This window comes from Pantherophis guttatus, chromosome 3, assembly GCF_059756535.1.
Source record: "Pantherophis guttatus breed Tessera chromosome 3, ASM5975653v1, whole genome shotgun sequence".
Taxonomy (NCBI): Eukaryota; Metazoa; Chordata; class Lepidosauria; order Squamata; family Colubridae; genus Pantherophis; species Pantherophis guttatus.
This window is the reverse complement of record NC_142065.1, coordinates 167,167,236-167,188,608: the sequence shown is the minus strand read 5'-3', so window position 1 is coordinate 167,188,608 and position 21,373 is coordinate 167,167,236. Positions and strand designations below refer to the sequence as shown.

The following is a 21,373-nucleotide window of genomic DNA, read 5'->3' as shown; positions in this document are numbered from 1 at the left end:
ATGTTTTCCAATATTGTTTCTATATAGGACTTATACTTTTACTTACATTCTCATTTCTTTCACTTTTTTCTAATACAACAATTTTTCCCAAGATTTACTACCTCCTCCCCTAAATGGATGTAAATAAATAAGTAAATAAATCAATATGTAATGTAAGATTCAATTGCATCCAACATTACATTCACAGAATTATAGAATTGTGAAATTCATCTAGGTCAGGGGTGTCAAACACACAGCACATTGTCATCCTGTGACGTATCACGACTTCCCTCCTTCACTAAACCGGGGTGGGCATGGCCAGCGCGTGACGTATCCGGCCCACGGGCAGCAAATTTGACACCCCTGATCTAGGTCAATCCTCTGCAATGTGCAGGGAAACCAGTTAAACTATCTTTGAGAGGTGGCTGTCTTAATAACTTCCAGAGCTGTAGAACTCATCACTCTAGAATTAGCTGGTTCCACTGTAGTACTGATTTTACTACTGGAAAGTTTTCCCTTGTGTTTAAGCAAGATGTAGACAGTTCTAACCTGTACATGTTATTTTGGCAGTGGTTTGCTCTCCAAGTTTGTTTCCATTAGTTTTCAAAGGTTTCATTACCAGACTAGGTAACATGATTCCCTCTGATTATGTTACCTAGCCTGGTAACAAAATATTTGGGAACTAAATGGAAACAAGCTTGGAAAGCAAATTACTGCCAAAATCTAAAGTCTGAGATACAAGTATTTTCTACTGTACACATTATTTCTGGTGTGAATTTTTTTTAGCAATGCAAAATAGTTGCTGGGCATTTGATATGCTTCCATGTACTTGAACATCTTCAGTCTTCTTTTCACCAAACTGAACATTCCATGTTCCTGCAACCAATTGGCACAGGTCATATCCTTAAGTCAGTATATTGTCTTTGTTGCCATCCTTTGAACCTATATGAATTAGGGCCATAAATTCTGACTTTCTCTGAGTGTGGGTTACCCAAAAAGTTGACAACTCACAACTGATCCACAAGTGATAGCTTTCATATAATTAATTTCAGATGTAACAATTCGCTTTTATCTTGCACTGGGATCTAGAGATCGTTAAAATGTGTTATAAAAACATCACTTGAATAATTTTTACAAGATGGACATTAGAGTACTGCAGCAAAGAATGAACAAAAATATCACTATTTACAAGGACATGCCTATAGTTACTTTCATCTGTGCATTTGACATATGAGGACTGAGGTCATGTCCATTCAGTTCTGTAGAACCCAATGAGACCTCAGTTATTTGAAAGAAGTATATTTCCTTTAGTAAACTAATTTAATATTTTACTTGCAATTTTAACAGTATTAAAAAATTGTGCTATACCTACTTGTCCTTAAAGAGCAAACATAATTCAACACTGGCAACTGAATAGTATTGTCGGATTACTTATTTTATCCAGACACCTATATAAATATCTAGTTCCACTTAATGATTTGTAGAGTGCTTAATCAAACAAACAAATCAAACATCTTTAGATGTTGCTAACAGTAACTTCAAACTCCTAATTAGACTATGCCTGTATTAGGGAAGTGTTGATTGTTCAGCAATTATTTAAAAACTATACAAAGGTCAAACTGAAGCAGCAGAATAAGTGGAACTGCTTTTATTTTTTCTGTTTTTTTATTGCCAGTACAAGGCCAAGTTCCTGAATAAACTACACTAGGCCTTCCAAAAATATATGTCTCAGTAATTCTATAAAACCTGTCCAAGAAATGCTGCAGAATTATTCTTATGTAAGTAAGTTGACCAGAAATGTCAATAGAAAAAGAAAAGAATTTCAAATCAATCACTTGTCTCCTCTTAGGGTACAATATTAAAAACAAGATGCAACATGATGGAAGATGGTAAAAAAAAAAAAAAAAAGATTACGGTATGTGTGAAAGAAGACTATGAACATTATTTCCTTTTCAAAATATCATCAGGTTTTCTTTTTAAAAATGAGTATAAAGTTTATATACTTATCACTAGTACAAAAGCCATATGGATTCTGGTATACAATAAAAAGGACCTTTTATTTCATTTAATTATAATGAAGATAATTTGTCCTAAAACAATATGCTAGTAATATAGGAGATAACATCAAGGGTGTGTGCGCACCAAGCCAACATTTCATCAAAATGCCAGAACATGCATTGTTATGTCACAATACAAGTTCTGCCCATTCTTTATTTGTTTCTGACATTTTGATGCCAACACCTATTAATATGGAAAAGAGGTTACTCTAGTCAGTTTTGTTCCAACTAAATGTATTCCACCCAGTCAGTCTGAGATGTTGCAACAATTATTCTCTTTGCTAATATTTCCTGTCAACATCTTCTTTTAAGTTATAATAAAGGCCAAAAGAAGATTGTGTGTGTGTGTGTGTGTGTGTGTGTGTGTGTGTGTGTGTGTGTACATCAGCAAATGTATGTGTGTGAATATATACACATCTTAAGCTTAATAACTGGTAGTCAATTTGCAGAGGTTTATTTTCAGATTATAACTGCCAAGAAACTAACTGGTACCCAGAGTAACAGAATAAGAGTTGGAAGGGACTTCGGAAGTCTTTTAGTCTAACCCCCTGCTCAAGCAGGAAACTCTAAACCATTTCAGACAAATGACTGTCCAGTCTCTTTTTAAAATATTTTTTTTTAATTGTACTTAAAGTTTATTTTAAAAAACAGTGGCAAGAAAATACCCAATGGCGTTACATTTTTAAAAAAGGATTAAGTTTCAAAAGAGGAAGGAAAAATGGCTAGATCCATTTAAAATAGCCATTAGGTGCCAGAGAATATCTGATTTGCAGAAAACATGTGAGGCTTGATTTTGAGTCAACAAAATAAAATTGAATCCTAATCTCACTATTACTGCCTGTGCCTAGAAGTCTGTCAATTAGATTCCATCCTACACCCGGAAGGTATTATCACAAACATTGGGTTGGGACTTCATGTTTCCTTGACTTTCTTTCTCCAGAGCCAGCCAATGTTTCTATGAAAGATTCAAAAGCACAGAAGCTTCCAGGTAACTTCTCCTTCAAAATTTATCCTCGGGGGAAAGGACTTCTTCACAATGAAGAATTTCGTCAACTGACCAACCTGTTCTAAGAAGCTAAATTCAACTTTCCCTATTATCCATCAAATTAATCCACTGGCCTTATGTCTGAAATCTTCTGTTTCAATGATGATTCATCTGATATTTTAGCAGTTACTTTTTGTTCAAGAGAAGCAGCCATGTCCCTTGCATTCTGCACCTGTTCTTCTTCCCTCCCCATCCCCCATTCTCATTTTCGTGGATGGATAAAAGAAGTACTAGATGGAACAAATTCTGGATTCTACACATAAGAGAGGACCATCTAGAATTCACTGGACAGGCTCCCATGAAACATGAGAGGTTGTGGGAAGAGGCAAAGGACGTCTATGTACCATATGGTGCCTAACAATTCCGCTTGAATTTCCCACATATGCCTTCTTCCCATGAATTGCCACTGCTATGGACATACAAGTAGACCCACCAGTGATGGTTGCTTTATAATAGGAGGGGAGGATGTACCTTTCATTTCTCTCTAGTTTTTTCTATCATTTTATTTATTATCTATTTATATCCCACCTTTAATAATTTTTCTAAATAGCTCAAGGTGGATAACATACCCATTATTCCGTAATCTTTCCTACTATCCTGCAGAAAAAAAGGAAGAAGGGATTCTGTGTCCATTTCCTTGGCTGGTATTTGCATGTGGGAGGGGGGATGATTCTGAAGATGGGTGTGCATGAAGGAATGTAGACTTGGCCTTGGGAACATGGAAGGAACCTATGAATTGTTAAGGGGCACTTTCAGAATACTCAGTCCTGAGAAAGCATGAAAAATAAATTCAAAATAACCATGCCCTGGTTTCATTCGGTGTAAGATGGGGCAGAAAGAAATCCTGACAGGCTTTGGATTCTCTTAATTTACCCTATTAATAGTAAGGAATATTCCTGGAATTTCTGCTATGCTTTTTTTTTGACCCTACCTTCTTCGAAGGGCTGAAGACACACAACAATTTGCCCATCTGACCAAGCAATCATTGAATGCTGAGAAAGTAAGCCTTCCAATACTCCTTCCTTCACCATCTTCTTGGAACAGAATGGAACACTTCTCGGGATGGAACAACAAAGAATTCTCAAAACCTGAATTCAATTTTTTTCCATGCAAAATTCTATTTATATTTACTCAATCCTTTACCTAGAACCAGGTTGTACGTGGTTTTATTATTGCTACTATCAAGCAATTGAAAATCTTTGCTCCTATGACTACAAATTACCATCCACCACCATTTCTGTCCACCAAGATCTAATATGAATTCATATACTAGCATCAGCTCCCATTCCCTACCCAGTTCCTGCCAACCTAGCAGTTTGAAAGCATGCAAATGTGAGTAAATAATTAGGTACCGCTCTGACAGGACAGTTACTACGTAATTCTGTACTTTCATGCTGGCCACATGATGACAGAAGCATCTGTCAGACAACACAGCACCACCCCCTTGCGTTGGTCACAACTGGACGGGAGGACCTGTAAACATTTATTAGTATCTTAACATCTAACAATTTTACAAAATATTATGGGTGGGGGCAGGAAAAAGCAGGGGATATACAATCCCTACCCAAACCACACAAATGATAACTTTGTTAAATATGTCTACTATATAATTACATAAACTGTTAACATAAACAGAAAAGCCAAGGAATTCTGATTATAATTTTATAGCAGCTTTGGGAAGCTTTGTAAAAACAGGTTATGCATACTGTAATGCAGAAAGTGACAATATTACTTCATTCATAATAGATGGCACAGATCTATCACCAAGTGGCTGTTCTTTCAATTGAAAATAAAACAATTGTAGGAATTGTAGGCTCCTCAGGGTGCCGTTGGCCAAACATTGTTGGCTGGCGACACCCAGGGTGAGAGCCTTCTCTGTGGGGGCACCCGCCCTGTGGAATGAGCTGCCTCTTGGAATATGATTGATCCCGGACCTCCGGACCTTCCGTAAAGCCCTGAAGACGTTTTTATTTCATCAAGCCGGCCTAGCCTAAATGGTTTTTAATTGGGATTTTAAATTTTATGGATTTGGGGTTTTAAATTGGGTAGCCAATGATTTAATTCTTTTAATTATCTTAACTTTTGCATTTGTATGTTTTTTAATTTTGGCTGTTCACCGCCCTGAGTCCCTTCTGGGAGAAGGGCGGTATACAAATTAAATAAATAAATAAACAAACAAACAAACAAACAAACAAACAAACTTTAGAGGATCACAGAAATGAGTAACACTGGTTTAAACAGATTTACTCATTCAGATGTAACCTTTTACCCTCTATAAATGTGAACGGAGTGCATAAATTCTGTGTAATTGCAGGTAGATGTGTTTTAATGAAACTGCTTGATGAAAGGCATTAGTTCAGCTCAAAGTGAGTCAGCACACACATAGAATTCACACGCACATGCATGCACATATATGCACACAAAAAGCTTATATTCGGGGAGATGAAGTTCACAAATCTTAAAGTTCTCAAGATTAAGAAATGCATAACAGATTCACTAGTATCTGAACAACATAATACAAATAATTCAGTGATTATAATTTTATTGATCAATTTTAAAGCCAAATTTGCAACAAAATCATGCAGTAAGAGTTCAAGTCAGGCAGGCAGCTAACCAAGTTCCTTCAGTGTCTTTCATATCTCCTAGACTCCTACTGCCTTATTTTTCAAGGATTTTTTCCTTACTAACAAATAAGCAGCTGCTATCACTCTTGCTATTTTGATCTGATTATGTGCCATCATGTTGGTGTTGATTCTTATTGACTACATAATCAATAACATTTTCTTAATGCAATTTTAGAAGATATATTCTCCAATGTGTCATGAAGACAAGCAAGCCATAGGCGTATGCCGTGCCGATGTTGTGGACTGAAGTAGCAATGAAATGCAAAACTGCAGACCCCGCAAAGAACAAGATTTTCCAATCTCTCTCACATATCAGATGTCTCTTCTAAAATGGTGCCTTATGCAATATCTGCAATTAGTGATCTACAAAAAATGCTTGATCAAATCTGATCAATATAGCAAATGCAGCAGATACGAAACAAGTTTCTGAAATCACATTAATAATCAGAGACAAAGTTGTCCTTACTTTTAAGTTCCTTCAAGGTACAGTACAGCTTCATCGATAAGCCCTCATTCCTCCCTGACCTGAGGATTTTGATTATGCAGTGTAAGCTACATTTTCTAATTGGTTACCTAAATCTATGAGAAGAATTTCTATTGGGATTTCCTTAAAACCAGGTCCTGGTTTATACAATAATTTTATACAGTTAAAAAATAAATAACTTTATGTTGTTACTGATATTGGGATGAAAATTTAAACAAAAACTGTGAGAAAGATCACAGTGCAAAACTAACTGCATCAAGTTAACAAATAATAAATCAGGTCACATCATTTAGTTTTAGGAAATTGTGCCCTGCATGTATTGGAATTTGGTTGAAAAATTAAACTACAAGACACTCAAGTCAACAGTAGTTCCTAATCTATAAGTATGTATGTATGTATGTATGTATGATGTGTGTGTGTATACACCATACATACATAAAATTATGCAATCTATAATTTATAATCTATAAACTATTTCATAGTTTCAAAGTATACCACATGAGGACACGCAGTAGCCAAAATAAACAAATACATCATTTCTACTTCCTACTGGCATAACTGGTTATGCCAGAAGACTTTTTCCAGGAGGAGAAGCTGCTCTATATTCAGTTAATCTCTTCTATATTCAATCAGAAATGTGAAAGATTTCTCTAAAGTAATAATTAATTTGGAACAATTTTTTTTTCATTTTGGAAAAATGCCTTGAAGCGGAATTCTAACCATATTTAGTCAGAATTTATATCATAGTAAACGCAACAATTATATTACTACCAAAATGAGATAGCATATAAATAAAGCAGTACAAAATGACATCACCTTGCATGGAAAATAAATAAAGATTAGATGCAAAGAAGATAGGTTCCATAGATACTGCATTTAAATTTCTTATTCTTAAGGCTCATTTCAGTTTCTTTACTTTGAAAAGCACAGCTAAAATGGTGTTTATGAAGACACTAAAAAAGAAAGAGTGTCCTCCAGATTCCAAAAGCCAAATTGTAGCATTTTGTGTTACTGCAACTAGAATTTAGCAGATTACATTTACTGCACTTCTATACTGCCCTTCTCCCAAAGGACTCAGGTCGGTGTACAGCCATATTAAAACACATATAAACCACAAAATTTAAGAATAATTTAAAAAACAAATATATAAAATTGGCCCATGAAATTTAAAAACTAACGAACACCCAATTTAAAAATTCCTATTAGGTCAGCCCAGCTTGTTGGAATAAAAGAATCTTCAGGGCGCGGCGAAAGGTACGCAGATCGGGGATCATCCGAACCTCTAGGGGCAGCTCATTCCAGAGGGCTGATGCCCCCACAGAGAAGGCTTTCACCCTGGGTGTCGCCAGCCGACATTGTTTGGCCAACGGCACCCTGAGGAGCCCCCCTCTGTGGGAGCGTATTGGCCAGTGGGAGACTATCGGTGGCAGAAGGCAATCTTGTATATACCCCGGTCCTAAGCCATGGAGTGCTTTAAAGGTGGTAACCAACACCTTGAATCGCACCCGGAAGACCACCAGGAGCCAGTGCAGCTCGCACAGGAGAGGTGTTACATGGGTGCGCCATGTCGCCCCCATAATCACCTGTGCGGCCACATTCTGGACCAGTTGGAGCCTCCAAGTGCTCTTCAAGGGGAGCCCATGTAGAGCATGTTACAGTAGTCCAGACGTGATGTGACGAGGGCATGAGTGACCGTGCGCAGGGCATCCCGGTCCAGAAAGGGATGCAACTGGCGTATCAGGCAAACCTGATAAAAAGCTCCCCTGGCCATGGCCGTCATATGCTCTTCCAAAGATAGCCGTGCATCCAGGAGAACACCCAAGTTGTGAGCCCTCTCTGAGGGGGCCAAGATCTCGCCCCCAATAATCAGCGATGGAACCAGCTGATTATACCAGGATGCCAGGAACCACAGCCACTCAGTCTTGGAAGGGTTGAGTCTGAGCTTGTTTCTCCCCATCCAGATCCGCACGGCCTCCAGGCACCGGGACATCACTTCAAGGGCATTATTTGGATGGTCCGGGATGGAGATGTACAACTGGGTGTCGTCAGCGTACTGGTGGAACTTCACCCTGAAACCACGGATGATCTCACCCAGTGGCTTCACATAAATGTTGAACAGAAGGGGCGAGAGGACTGACCCTTGCGGCACTTCACAAACAAGGCACCTCGAGATCGACCTCTGTTCCCCTGCCAACACAAACTGCATACGGTCAGAGAGGAAGGAGGAGAACCACCACAAAATGGTGCCCCCCATTCCCAACCCCTCCAATCGTCGCAGCATGATACCATGGTTGATGGTATCAAAAGCCGCTGAGAGGTCTAATAGGACCAGGACAGAGGAACAACCCCTGTCCCGAGCCCTCCAGAAATCATCAACCAATGCGACCAATGCCGTTTCCATGCTATATCCCGGCCTGAAGCCCGATAATTTGTGAAAACATACGACTCTACCTATTTTGATGTAAAATAGATGCTACCAGAAAAAATGAATATAATGACAATGACATAATACTATAGTCGCAGACTCCTATGAAAGTAATTTGGTTTTGTGTGTGAATACACCTTCAAGTCAATGTTGACTCCTTGCCACTCAATGATGGATTGAGATGACAAATCTGTGGAATATGAAACGTATAAATTCCCCTTTAGAATGACTAGACTAGCAAAGAAAAAGTAATAATAATAGTTTTAAAATATGGTTTGTCATTTGTTGAAAAATATGTAATGCCATTTCATAGCTTCATGGACAAATCACAGGAGAACGGAGATGGAGAACATCTCATTTATATATGAGTTTTATATTCTATCAATGGAGTAATAATTTTAATATTTCACATTTAATTGATGTAGTATATTTTACAGAGGGGAAAACATCTGACATCTATTTCAGTTGGTCATGTAGTTCAAAGGACAAAAATTGTTTATTTATATGGTATATTTCCATAAAATTAATTAGAATCAAAATAATACCGTTAAAACTGAAAAAAACAGTAGAAGAAATAGGATTCAACCAATTAAACATTTGAAAGACACTTATACTGAGATTTATGCAAAGTAGCAAAGGATGAATGGATGGAGGAGCTTTATAGTGATATGCACCATGATTCTGCTTCCTTTCATCTGGTGCTTTTCACATATTTTGGATCATAATTTCCCATCAGTGGAAATGCTTTACCTCTGGCAAACAACTAGTGGTAAAGCATACATTGGTTTGTCACGTAATATCACTCTGCATAAGGTAACAGCATACTTAAATTAGACTCAAATTAAATATTTGAAGCAGAGAAAATATGGCACATAACAGTGAGTTGCATCCATTGTATAATGGTAAAGGTACAAGATAAATGATACAAGGTCTATCTCTGGTGAACCTTGAGGATTATTTCATACCAGGAGAGAATATAAATCTTCTAAGTAATAAAGAAAATCCTTTTCGACTTCCGGGTTTTGCTGGCTCCGGTGAAGACGGTGCCTTTTTAAGGTCCGCCAGCCCCGCCGTTTGTAGAGCCGCTTCGATCGTGAGAAGCGGCTTGAAAACTCCAGAATCTGTAGGATTTGAAGGAGAGAGTTGGCAAGGCGCAGGTTGAGCCCCTGTGAGCCCCCAGGAATTTGCTACTGGGGAGGAAACAGGCGTGGCTCCCTTTCAACTTGCAAAGACTCCGGGCGGCGTGGGACGACTCTGTTTATTGCAGAGCAAGCCGGCAGCAGCAAACACAGCCGATTGAATTTAACCTTACTAATTAACGGAGAAAAAAAAAAACCCGAACCCTGAAACCAAGGAATTGCAAGTATTTCCCTTTCTTTGTGACTTTTTGATCAGACTAAAAACTGAAGTGAGTGGGAGTGGCTTGAAAAGATGGCGCCGCTCCAGCGCTAACAAGTTAACAAGCTGAAAGGGAAAGTGACTCTTTGAAGCTATTCTAACAAGTTACATTGTAGCGCTGTTTGTTGCGAGTACAGGAGAAGAGGGGTGAGGAAAAAAAAAAAAATCCCTTTCTAAAACAAGCTGACTTCACACAAGTTTAAATTTACTTACTTCTAACCTGATTAAAACTGGGGGATTTTCTAAGAGGACTTTGTGGTGCTGGAAGAAGAAAAAGGATTTCTTTTTTTAGAAAATCTAACTCACGAGGTAAAATGGCCTCTAAAAAACAGGAAAGCAAGGCAGCAGGGGGGGGATCTCCCACACATAAGCCTGAAGAGCAGTTTGATTTTGAAAGTTTAAAAAAATTTATCACGCAGGCTTTGGATGATAAATTTCAAAAATCCCAACAGGAAATTAAGCAGGAAATTACTGAAATGAAAAATTTGGTGAAAGAGAATTATGACAAGGTGACTGATAAATTATCAAATGCAGTTTCTGGCCTGTCAGAAGTTATCATTAAAGTGGACTCTAAATTGGAAGAATTTAAATCAGAAGTGAATGTTAAAATAAAAGATACTGATTTTAAAATTTCTGATGTGGATAATAAAGTGCAGAGAGTTGAAGATGAAATCACGATGATGAAATTCCGGTCCATGGAATTTGCTATAAGAATTAGAGGTATCAAGGAGAGTGACCGGCAAGATCTGAGACAGGTTTGTGCTGATGCCTTGGCTGTGTTGTTAAAAATTGATCCTGATGAGATTTTATGCAAAATAGATAAAATTTACAGAGTGAACTCGTGGGTGGCCAGACAAAGACAATTACCAAGAGACGTGGTGATTTATTTCACAGACAGAAGAATGAGAAATGATATTCTGCAAAAATCTTTTCTTTCCTCTGTGCAAGTTGAGGGAACTCAAGTTGGAATTTATAAAGAGTTACCGCCAAAGATGCTGAAAGATAGAAAAGATTTTGGTTTTCTAGTAAAGGAATTAAACAAATTACAGATTCCATTTCGGTGGGATGCCCCAACGGGTATAATTTTGAAGTACCAGGGGGAAAAACACCGACTGAATACTGTTGAAAAAGCGGAATATTTTTACTACAATGTTTTTAAAGAGAGGTCACCATCCCCACGCTCATCTACTGTACTGGAGATAAAGGAGAGTGAGAAGGAGAAGCAACCCCAGCAAGAATTGGAAGCGCAGCTTAAGCAGATTGAACTAGATCCAACGGAAGCGCAGGGTGCTGAAGGAGGTTTTCTGGATGAGCCCCTGTTAGAATCTTCTCCAATTCTGACTACAAGAGATGTGGCACTGGACCTAAAGCGTATGGCTGAAGCTAAAGACCAGCGAATAACTCGTGCAGTTTCAAAACAACTTAAAGAAAAACAACTGCAAGAAAGAGCTACGGCACAACAATATAAAAAAGGAGCTAAGAGTACTACAGATCAAAGGGAAGCCATGGGGAGAGCAACGTCGGTGGCCTCGGAAGACATCCGGCAATTCTGCTCATCGCTTCAAAAAGGTATACATGATGGTTAAGTTTTTGTCTTGGAATGTGAATGGACTGAATTCGCCACAGAAAAGAAAGAAAATATTTACATATTTACAACAATTTAATAATGATATAATTTGTTTACAAGAAACTCATATCAGAACGCAAGATCAAAAATATTTGATAAACTTAAAGTTAGGAATACATTTCATAGCATCAAATTTGGAAAAAAAGAATGGCGTGGTTATTTATATAAACAAAAGATTTTCAGCTAAAATTATAGAAGCGGATGAAGGTGGTAGATTTGTAGCAATTGAACTGTGTACTCCATATGGTCAAATTCTTGTGATTGGGCTTTATGCTCCCAACCAACAGCAGGATCACTTTTATAAAACTTTGCATACTAAAATGTTGCAATGGGACTATAGATCAATTTTGATTATGGGAGATTGGAATGGAGTAATTGATTCCAAGCTAGATAAAAGAAGTCTGGCGAAGTCAAAGATTAGACTACCACAAACTTTTTTTGAAATGAAAGAAGATTTGGAACTAAAGGATGTCTGGAGAATACATAACTTAAAAGACTTGGATTATACTTTCTTTTCTGACAGACATAGATCTTTTTCAAGGATTGATTTTATTTTAGTATCAAATGATTTACTTGTCAAAACAAAAAGAACAAAAATTTTTCCAAGAACTTTATCTGATCATAGTCCAGTATGGATAGAAATTGAGACTGCAAAAATTGAGAGAAGATCATGGAGACTAAATGAAAATCTGTTTAGATATGAAAAAAATATAATAGAACTTAAGAAGCAGATGAAAGAATTTTTTGAAATTAATTTGAACAAGGGTACCCCTATTGAAATTGTATGGGATGCGAGTAAAGCATATATGAGAGGGGTACTCATTTACATGAACTCTAAGCACAAATTGAATAGACAAAAGAAAAGAATTGAAATTGAAGCAGAAATAAAGAAAAAAGAACAGTTACTTATTAAAAATCCAACAGATAAAAGAACACATAGTGCTATAAAACTCTTGAAAGACCAATTCCAAATGCTTATGGCGGACCAGGTTGCAACAAATTTACAATATGCAAAGCATAACACATTTTGTAATGCCAATAAACCGGGCAGATGGCTGGCTTACACCCTAAGGAAGAAGCAGAGTATGCGGACCATCGACTGTATTGACATTGGAGGGACAGAAATTTATCAACAAAAATTAATTAAAGAAGTTTTTGTAGATTACTATACTAAACTATATGCTAAAGATGACATACAGAATGGACTTATAGAAAAATATCTAGAAAATAAAAGAGTTACAAAAGTTACTAACTTACAAAAGGAAAGACTGAATCACCCTATAACAGCTGAGGAGATAATTGTAGCAATAAAACAACTGAAAACTGCCAAAGCTCCGGGAACAGATGGTTTGACTGCAGTGTATTATAAAACTTTGCAAGCAGAAATGGTGGAACAACTTAGAGACTTATTTTGTAATATACAACAAGGGGGTAAAATACCCCCATCATGGAAAACAGCTTATATTTCTTTGATACCAAAAGAGCAAGCGGGTCCTAAAAAACCGGAAAATTATAGGCCAATATCTCTTCTGAATAATGACTACAAAATTTATGCAAAAGTATTAGCCAACAGGTTGATGCCAGTGATTCAAGAGGTGATTCATGAAGATCAAGCGGGATTTATAGAGGGTAGATATATGAAGGACAATGTAAGGCAAGTGATAGATTTACTGGAATATCTTGAGAAGAATAAACAGATCCCTGCAGTGCTGGCTTTTTTGGATGCGGAGAAAGCCTTTGATAGAGTGGATTGGAATTTTCTATTAAAGACTTTGAAAAAAATGGACTTTGGGGATCAATTTATATTGGCGGTTTCAGCAATTTATCAAGAGCAAAAGGCACAGATTATTATTAATGGAAGTTTGACAACAGATTTCAAAATTGAAAAAGGAACAAGACAAGGTTGTCCGTTATCCCCATTGCTTTTTATTTTAACATTAGAAGTCTTGTTGAATATAATAAGGGATTCGATTAGCTTGAAAGGTATAGTGATAAGGCAAGAAGATTACAGAATAAGGGCATTTGCAGATGATCTGGTTGTTACCCTAACACAACCGGTGGAATCAATAATCCTGATGAAAGACATTATAAGAGATTATGGTGCAGTATCAGGATTCAGACTGAATCAGAAAAAAACTAAGATGATAGTCAAAAATATGACACAAGAACGAAAATATGAACTTGAAAGGAGGGCAGGTTTTGAGATTGTGTCAAAGGTTAAATATTTAGGAGTTCAGGTTGCAGAATCTAATATGAAACTGATTCAAAATAATTATGAGGTTTTGTGGCGAGAGGTGCAAAAAGACATGGAGACATGGAAAAAACTGCAGCTTTCTTTACTTGGAAGAATAGCAGCAGTAAAGATGAATATTTTGCCAAGATTTCTATTTCTGTTTCAAATGATTCCGGTGCTTAAAAGTGATAAACAACTGAAAGAGTGGCAAAGAGGACTGAATAAGTTTGTCTGGAATGAGAAAAAACCGAGAGTGAAATTGAAAATTATGCAAGATGTTCCAGAAAGGGGAGGTCTTAAACTTCCAAACCTACAGTTATATTATGAAGCAGCAGCTTTGACTCAAGCAAGTGACTGGTTTGGAAGGAAAAAGACTGGAATATTGAATATAGAAAGTTTTGATCTTGAATTTGGATGGCATGCTTATTTATTTTATGATAACAAAATGGATAAAGTATTTAAAAGCCATATACTTAGAGACTCTTTGATGAGAGTTTGGAAGAAGCACCGACTCAAATGGGATTACAAAATACCGTTATGGCTGGATCTTGGTCATACTATGTGGAATACAAATATAATGTCACTCGGGGGGTTTTTATATAAAGAGATTCTTTTTACAGATGCGGGCAGATGGCAGTTGAAGACATTACAGACACTGTTGGATGAAGGAATTAATTTAACTTGGTTACAATATAATCAACTACAATTGAGATGGAAAGAGGACCAAAAAACTGGTATTATGTTGCATGAGGAAGAATTGGTCAGACATATAAAAGAGAAAGGTCCAATGCATATTAAAAGGCTTTATAATGTTTTGTTAGAAAGGGATTCAGAAACTGAATTGGTTAAAGATTGTATGATTAAGTGGGCACAAAATTTTGAAGAACCAGTGATGTTAGAAACATGGGAAAAGATATGGGTTCAGAATGTTAAATTTACACAATCGCAGAATTTGAGGGAAAATTTTTATAAGATGTTTTACAGATGGCATTTAGATCCCAAGAAACTATCCTGTATGTATCCTAATGTCCAGCCAAAATGTTGGAGATGTGATTGTTTAGATGCTACATATTATCATGTTTGGTGGAATTGTAAGAAAGTTAAGGCTTTTTGGATTAAAATATGGTGGGTTATGCAGAATGTTTTGAAGAGAAAAATTCCATTTTCCCCACAATTGTTCTTATTGGGTATAGTAAAGGGTTTTACACTGGATGAAATTAAGTTGATATTGTACATGATCACAGCAGCGAGGTTATTGATAGGTAAATATTGGAAAAATGAGTCTTTACCCACTATTGAAGAATGGACTTTGAAGATGGCCAGTTTTGCGGAGATGGCGAAGATTTCAGCATTTTTAAAAGATCGCCCACAAGAGACTTATGAATGGGAATGGAAAAAGTGGATAGATTATGTGCAGAACAAATATCAAGTTAGGAAATACCAAATAGCTTTTCATTGAAAGTATTATATAAAAATAGAAATGTATGAATACTGTGAGGGGGGGGGAATTTTTTTTTTTTTTCTAAGGGGGTTTGAGGGGTTCAAGTTTTGTAAAAAGGGGACTTTGATGGGATTATACTTCATGGAAGTCAGGGGGGGAGGGCTAGGGGGGGTTTGAGGGGGGTTAGGGTGGGGAGCGGGGGGTGGGATGGGGGGGGAAATGCGGTGAAAATGTAATTGTAAAACTTTTGCAATAAAAAAAAAAAAAAAATCCTTTTCAAGGCTTTAAACTAAATGCCAAATGACTGCCAGAGCATTATTAAAAATATACAAAATAAATCTAGGAGGACTTATTAGCTGTGTTTATACAACATGCTAAATCCAGATTAAGAAAATGCAATCGTTGTTTTGACGGAGCATGTTATACCCAACAAATAAACCATATTGTGGATTAGTATACATCCTGTTTTCCAAAACAATGGCTCGGTTCCAAAACACAATGAAGCAAAAATTATTCGATCTTATTTTAATTTGGTATGAGCATGAATTTAGCTCTATTTTGTTTTTTAAAAGGAAGAGATAATTAAAGCCCTTAAGCTCCAAAAGGCATGTTTCAAATTGGTAAAGAAAAACAAAACAAGGTAGAATTGGTAATATGGAAACAGTAGGATATCCCAAATAAATGTTAAATTTGGACTAGGGAAATTAATCTTCTGTGCTACTATTAACATGATTTGGTGGGTGAAGACTATCACATGCTTTCTCTTTCCTCTCATAGGGGTTTTGTTGTAAATGCTATATTCTTGAAAGAAATATGAAGACTATTGTGATATCAGTTATTTTACATTAACCAATACATTCATTAAACTTTTCTCATGCCATGCAGCCTACAGCCTATCACTGATAATTTTATTATAAAAACTACCTTGCCCCAGAATCTGGTCACAATTGTGAAAGTTTGGGGCAATAATTTCTAAACCTGCTTTTTAAACCCACATTTTTTTCTTTAGAAGTAGTATTATTTACATGGATATATTTTCCCATCAATAAATTATGTTTTTTCTATGGGAGCAAGAGAGCTACTTTGGTGTAGTGGTAGGCAATGGCAAACCAAAAACCTTGCCAAGAAAATTGTAGTCATTTGCCTGGGCAGCCACCAGACATTAACACTGACACACAGGGACAAAAAAAGGAGAGAAACCTAATATAAATATATAAATCCTTATCCAAGCAATCACACATTGTAGCAAATAAATACACATTTACCTTTATAAACATCTATCTTGATTCTGTCATACACTTTCTATCCTAACCAGATCAACTAAACTACTTAATATCCTGGGGCAGATACAAATCTGAGGTTTCAACTGCAGCAACCAAATGCTTGTCTTCTGCCAATTATTCTTGTTAAGATCTAAATCAAGTTTAAAGCAGTTAAGGGAAAAGATTTACAGATTGTTGCTCTTATTTATTCACCGATCACTGCTTAGAAGATTTTCTTTAATGTTTTAAAACTGGTAAGATAAAGATGCTTTGAATTAAATTCAGCTCTTGGAGATGGCATTTGTGTAAGTTTCTTCACATTGTTCCATTTCTACTTCCAAGTCTGCTCAGTCTTCTTCCAAAGCTTTTTTCTTGATTCACTCATCCAGCCAACAGACTTGGAATTCCCAAATGGTCCTTAATCCAAGCCAATCGGGGCCAACCCTGTCTAACTTCCAAGATAAATAGAATGTTTATTCTTTAAACCAGTGCTTCTCAACTGTGGCAACTTTTAAGATATGTGGATTTCAACTCCCAGAATTCCCCAGCCATCATGGTTGAGAAGCACTGCTTTAAACAAATAGGCTGTAGCAGCTTCCCATTAAATAAAGATCAATGCTGAAAAACAACAGAGTGCAAGTGATGGGGTGATGCATCACCTCATAAATAATGCATGATAACAGCAGAAAATAAATGAAGGGATTAAGATTTCAGATATTAAGATCAACACTCCCCAGAAAACATACAAAAGATTAGATATGACTGTTATTTTAATTGGCAGTCTACCAGTTTTAACTTCAGTAAGGTAATAGGGATTTGCTTCTCATTAATTTCGCTATGATTTCATGAAGTGATGATGCCAATAAAAATTAAAATTACTGACCCCCATGTAATCTGCTAAACCCATTATGACAGTTTACAAGTAGCATCCAAAGAAAAAAGCTTTACATTTAATTGATGGTTTGATTACTATATGTAGTTTCAGCATTAATAACATTTAAGTGCTATTCTAAATGTTACAGGTAGTCTTTGACTTACAAACTTTTGTTTAGTGACCTATCAATGTTACAACAGCAGTGAAAAAAATGAGCTATGACCGTTTTTCACTTATGACCTTTGCAGCATCCTCATGGTCACTTGATCAAAATTCAGGCGCTGGGTAACTGACATGTATTTATGACAGTTGCACTGTTTGGGGGGGGTTTTGGAGGTGTCATGTGATCACCATTTGTAACTTTCCCAACCTGCTTCCAACAAGCAAACTCAATGTGAGAAACCCAGATTCGCTTAACGACTGCTGTGATTCGCTAAACAACTGTGGCAAAAAAAAGTGGTAAAATGGAGCACAACTCACTTAACTGCCTTGTTTAGTAACAGAAATTTTGAGTTCAATTGGGGTCATCTGTTCAGGATTACCTGTACTGAGTGGTAATTTCAGAGGTTGAAATGCAATTGGGAAAAAGTGACTTCTCCATTAGCCTAAAAAAGCAGGTTTAGAAATTAGTGCCCCAAACTTTCACAATAAGAAAATGACATAAATCCTGATTTCAAGACTAGTGCCGAAATTTGGTTAGTTGTCTTCAACATACTGATGAAATTCATCATACTAATTTTACTTATGAACAGAGACTGCAATTCTCTTGGTTACAATACAGAAGGGAGTTGCCATTGCATTTTTCTAAGGTGTTTTAACTCCTTAGTTTGTCTTTTAGTTTTGCGATTTCTTAAATCTTTCATCCACCTACTAACCAAGCCCTGCCCATTTTAGCTTGAGCCCAGAAAGGTGCAACAAGTCACCTGTGGACAAGGATAGTGTATTAGACTTCTGGTTTAACTTACAGATACCGTATGTACTGGTGGAAAAATAAAATACCTTAAGTGCCAACAGTGTTAATTCATAACAACTAATTCCCCTTTCATGATATTTGCACATGACCCCTTTTCACCACATTTTCATTGTTCACCTCAAATCCCTTTTGCTAAATGTTAAGAGCCTCAAAGTACATAAATTTTTCTGAACATGAAGAAAATATTTTCTTCTCACCACTGTGTTAAAATTGACTCCTCTATACCTGTGCACACACGTTGGAGAGTAAATGGAAACAATTTGGAGACGCCTCAAACCCTGACATTTCTCATGGCGGTTGTTCAAAGCCTTTTTGGAATTAAGTGGCACATAAATTGCAGTAATAAATACATAACTGGTCAAAATTTGAGAGCTAACTATAGCACTCCCCTGATGTAATTTAACACTTACCAGCCCAGGAACATCTTAAATATTCTTAAAAGAGAGGCATACCCTTGGGCATGTGCAGAGTGAGACACATCTCAGATATTAGATATCAAAAGAGCTTCAAGGTAAAAATTTAAACCCTGGTTTGTTTTATTCCGGTTTTTTTTTTCCTCTTGAAGAAAAGGAGACACCCACACCCCATTCGAGGCCCTTCTGGATGCCACTTACCTGGACCTCTGCAGCTCAAAAGCGCTGGCGCCCACCGGGCCTTGCTCAAGGGAGCAATAGTTCTGTGGGGTGGTTCTGGCGAAGGAGACGGGCAGGATTCCCTGAGTGAAAGAGTTGAGGCGACCCCTTGCACAGGGGGTCCCAGAGGAACCCGGGAGGGCGGCAGCAGCGGCGGCGGCGATGGGCACCTGCACGCTAGCGAAGGCATCTTCGTCCTCGTCCTCCTCCGGCTCGTCGTCTTCGCCCTGCTGCGGCTGGTCAGCCGCTCCCAGGGGGCTCATGAGCTTGACGTTGCCGCTGCTGCTGCTGTTGCCGCTGCCACCGCAGGCGCTGGCATAAACTGCGTACTGCTGCGGGGCGGGCGGCTGGAAAGCGCTCAGGTTGCCCCGACGAGTCCGAATGCTGTTGCTGCTGCTGATACCGCAGGCTGCAGCAGAAGCAGTCCTTGCAGCGGCTGCCGCGCCGACGTCGCTCTCTTCGCCGCCCTCCTCGCCCTGCAACACCGGCCGCCCGTCCAGCGAGATATTCGTTAGGAAGGAGAGAGCAGCCTGCCTCCGCCGCGGGTCCATACGCGGCGGCGGCGGCTTCCTTAAGCAGGGCTCCAGCTGCTGGTGGAATGTACTGCCGTCGCCGCTGCTGGCACCACCGGGGCTGCTGGTGGTGGTGGTAGTGGCGGCGGCGGCGGCAGGAGGAGCCGCCGCCGCTGCCGCCGCCATTGTCTGTGGCGCTCGCTCGCCCGCCCGCCTACCCTCTGTCCCTCCCTCGGAGCGGGCAAGAATGAGACTTCGAGCGGCAGGCGCGACCTCCCCGGCGGCGAGCTGAGGGTTAGCAGCAAGCTGGGGCGAGGCGAGGGAGCGCCAGCCGCGCGAAGCAGGGGACTTTTGGCTTGCATGGCATGTCTCCCGCCTCCCCCCCGGCTGCCTGCATGGATAGAGCGCCCGAGTTATGCACCCCCACCTCTACCCTTCCTTTCCTCCCCTCCTCTGGCTCCTGCCTTTCTTCTCTCCTTGGCCAAAGTTATTAGCATTTATAGGTGCACTCGGCCGGCCGAGCGCTCGGCGCAAAAACACGGCAATCACGTGTGGGAAATAGCTTGGGAAGAAAAACAAAAGCTCTGGCCAGGAGGAGGAGGAGGAAGAGGATAAAGAGGGAGGAGGAAGGAGAAATGATGGGGGAGGGAGAGGAGGAGGAGGAAGAGGAGGAAACTAGGTTTAAGGAAGCTCCTCCAGTGTTTTTTTCTTCCTTTTACTTTTTTTTCCTCCCAATCTGCTTAGTGGGAGGGGAAGCGAGGAAGGTGGAGTTCCGCTTGTGTTGCACAGCACATGGTCATGAGGCGCTTACATAAATAGGGCCAGCTCCTAGAAGTTGATGGGATCTAAAAATTGATGGATCCCCTTTTGGTTTTTGGTCGGTTTTTAACAACTGTGTCCTTCCAGGTCGTAGTGAACATAACACATTCTACTTTTTCCCGTCTGAGCCAATTAAACTTGTCTTCCACTCCCAATTTGACCATGAAACCAGGCTGACTGAAGCCCCCCCCCCCTCCGTTTTGAAATTCTTTTCCTTGTTGTTCTTGAGGAATACCTTCAGAATAAAATATGTCCATTAAAGACTTAAGATGCACTGTGGTCTCTCTGTGAGCCCTTCAGTTGTGTTGGACTTCAACTCTGATTGCAATTGGTGCCTGGAAATTATGAGCACTTTAAGCCCAACCCAGAGGAAGGACACCCATGCAGGGAAAATGGCTTGGATCAAAAGATGGAAGACTTCTGAATGCTTGTGAGTTTAATTTCCCTCCATTTATATTAAATGTGTAGAACAAATTAGTCTACACAACACTTCAAAATAATTTTCAGAAATGCAGTTGTGGTAGAGTAATAAGACACCTTGTATTTACATTATATAAACAGTAGGAAAAGTTAACACAATTCTGAAATAGAAAATGAGCAAATTATTTTGCAAGCATTTCCTCCCAGTTGTATCGAAGAGATGTATAATGTACTATATGCAGTTAGAAAAAACCAACATTGACCTTTTTGTTTTCCAAATGTTACACTGATTTAGCACAATAAGAAAGTCATATGTTTTGCAGGTAGGAAATTAGACCAGCCATCTGACTCACTAAAAGACTGCTTCATATATTTTCCTGCAGGGCTTGTGGATTCCTCTTGAAAAGATGATCATAGATATATCACTTGATGCCTTTATAATTATGGGCCTTTGGTATACGTGGCAAATTATTGCATGGTTAAGAGAATATGTGGTGATGTAATACCAATTCCCTTCCTTATAAAAGAACCAGCTCACGATATAAAATATTTATTTCACTTGTCTTCC

General features: G+C 38.5%; 1 protein-coding gene across 2 annotated transcripts in view; it reads right to left on the bottom strand.

Moving 5' to 3' along the window:
- CABLES1 (Cdk5 and Abl enzyme substrate 1) overlaps positions 1 to 20,301 on the bottom strand; it is a 56,597-nt gene extending 36,296 nt beyond the window's left edge. The window contains exon 1 of one of the 2 annotated variants that reach the window (XM_034429597.3): positions 19,037 to 20,301. In XM_034429597.3, coding sequence (XP_034285488.2) covers positions 19,037 to 19,752 — 716 coding nt within the window. In that variant the 5' untranslated portion in view covers positions 19,753 to 20,301. The remainder of the gene's footprint in view (positions 1 to 19,036) is intronic. The other variant, XM_034429598.3, reaches the window with a different exon arrangement.
- Between the last annotated feature and the right edge of the window lie 1,072 nt (positions 20,302 to 21,373).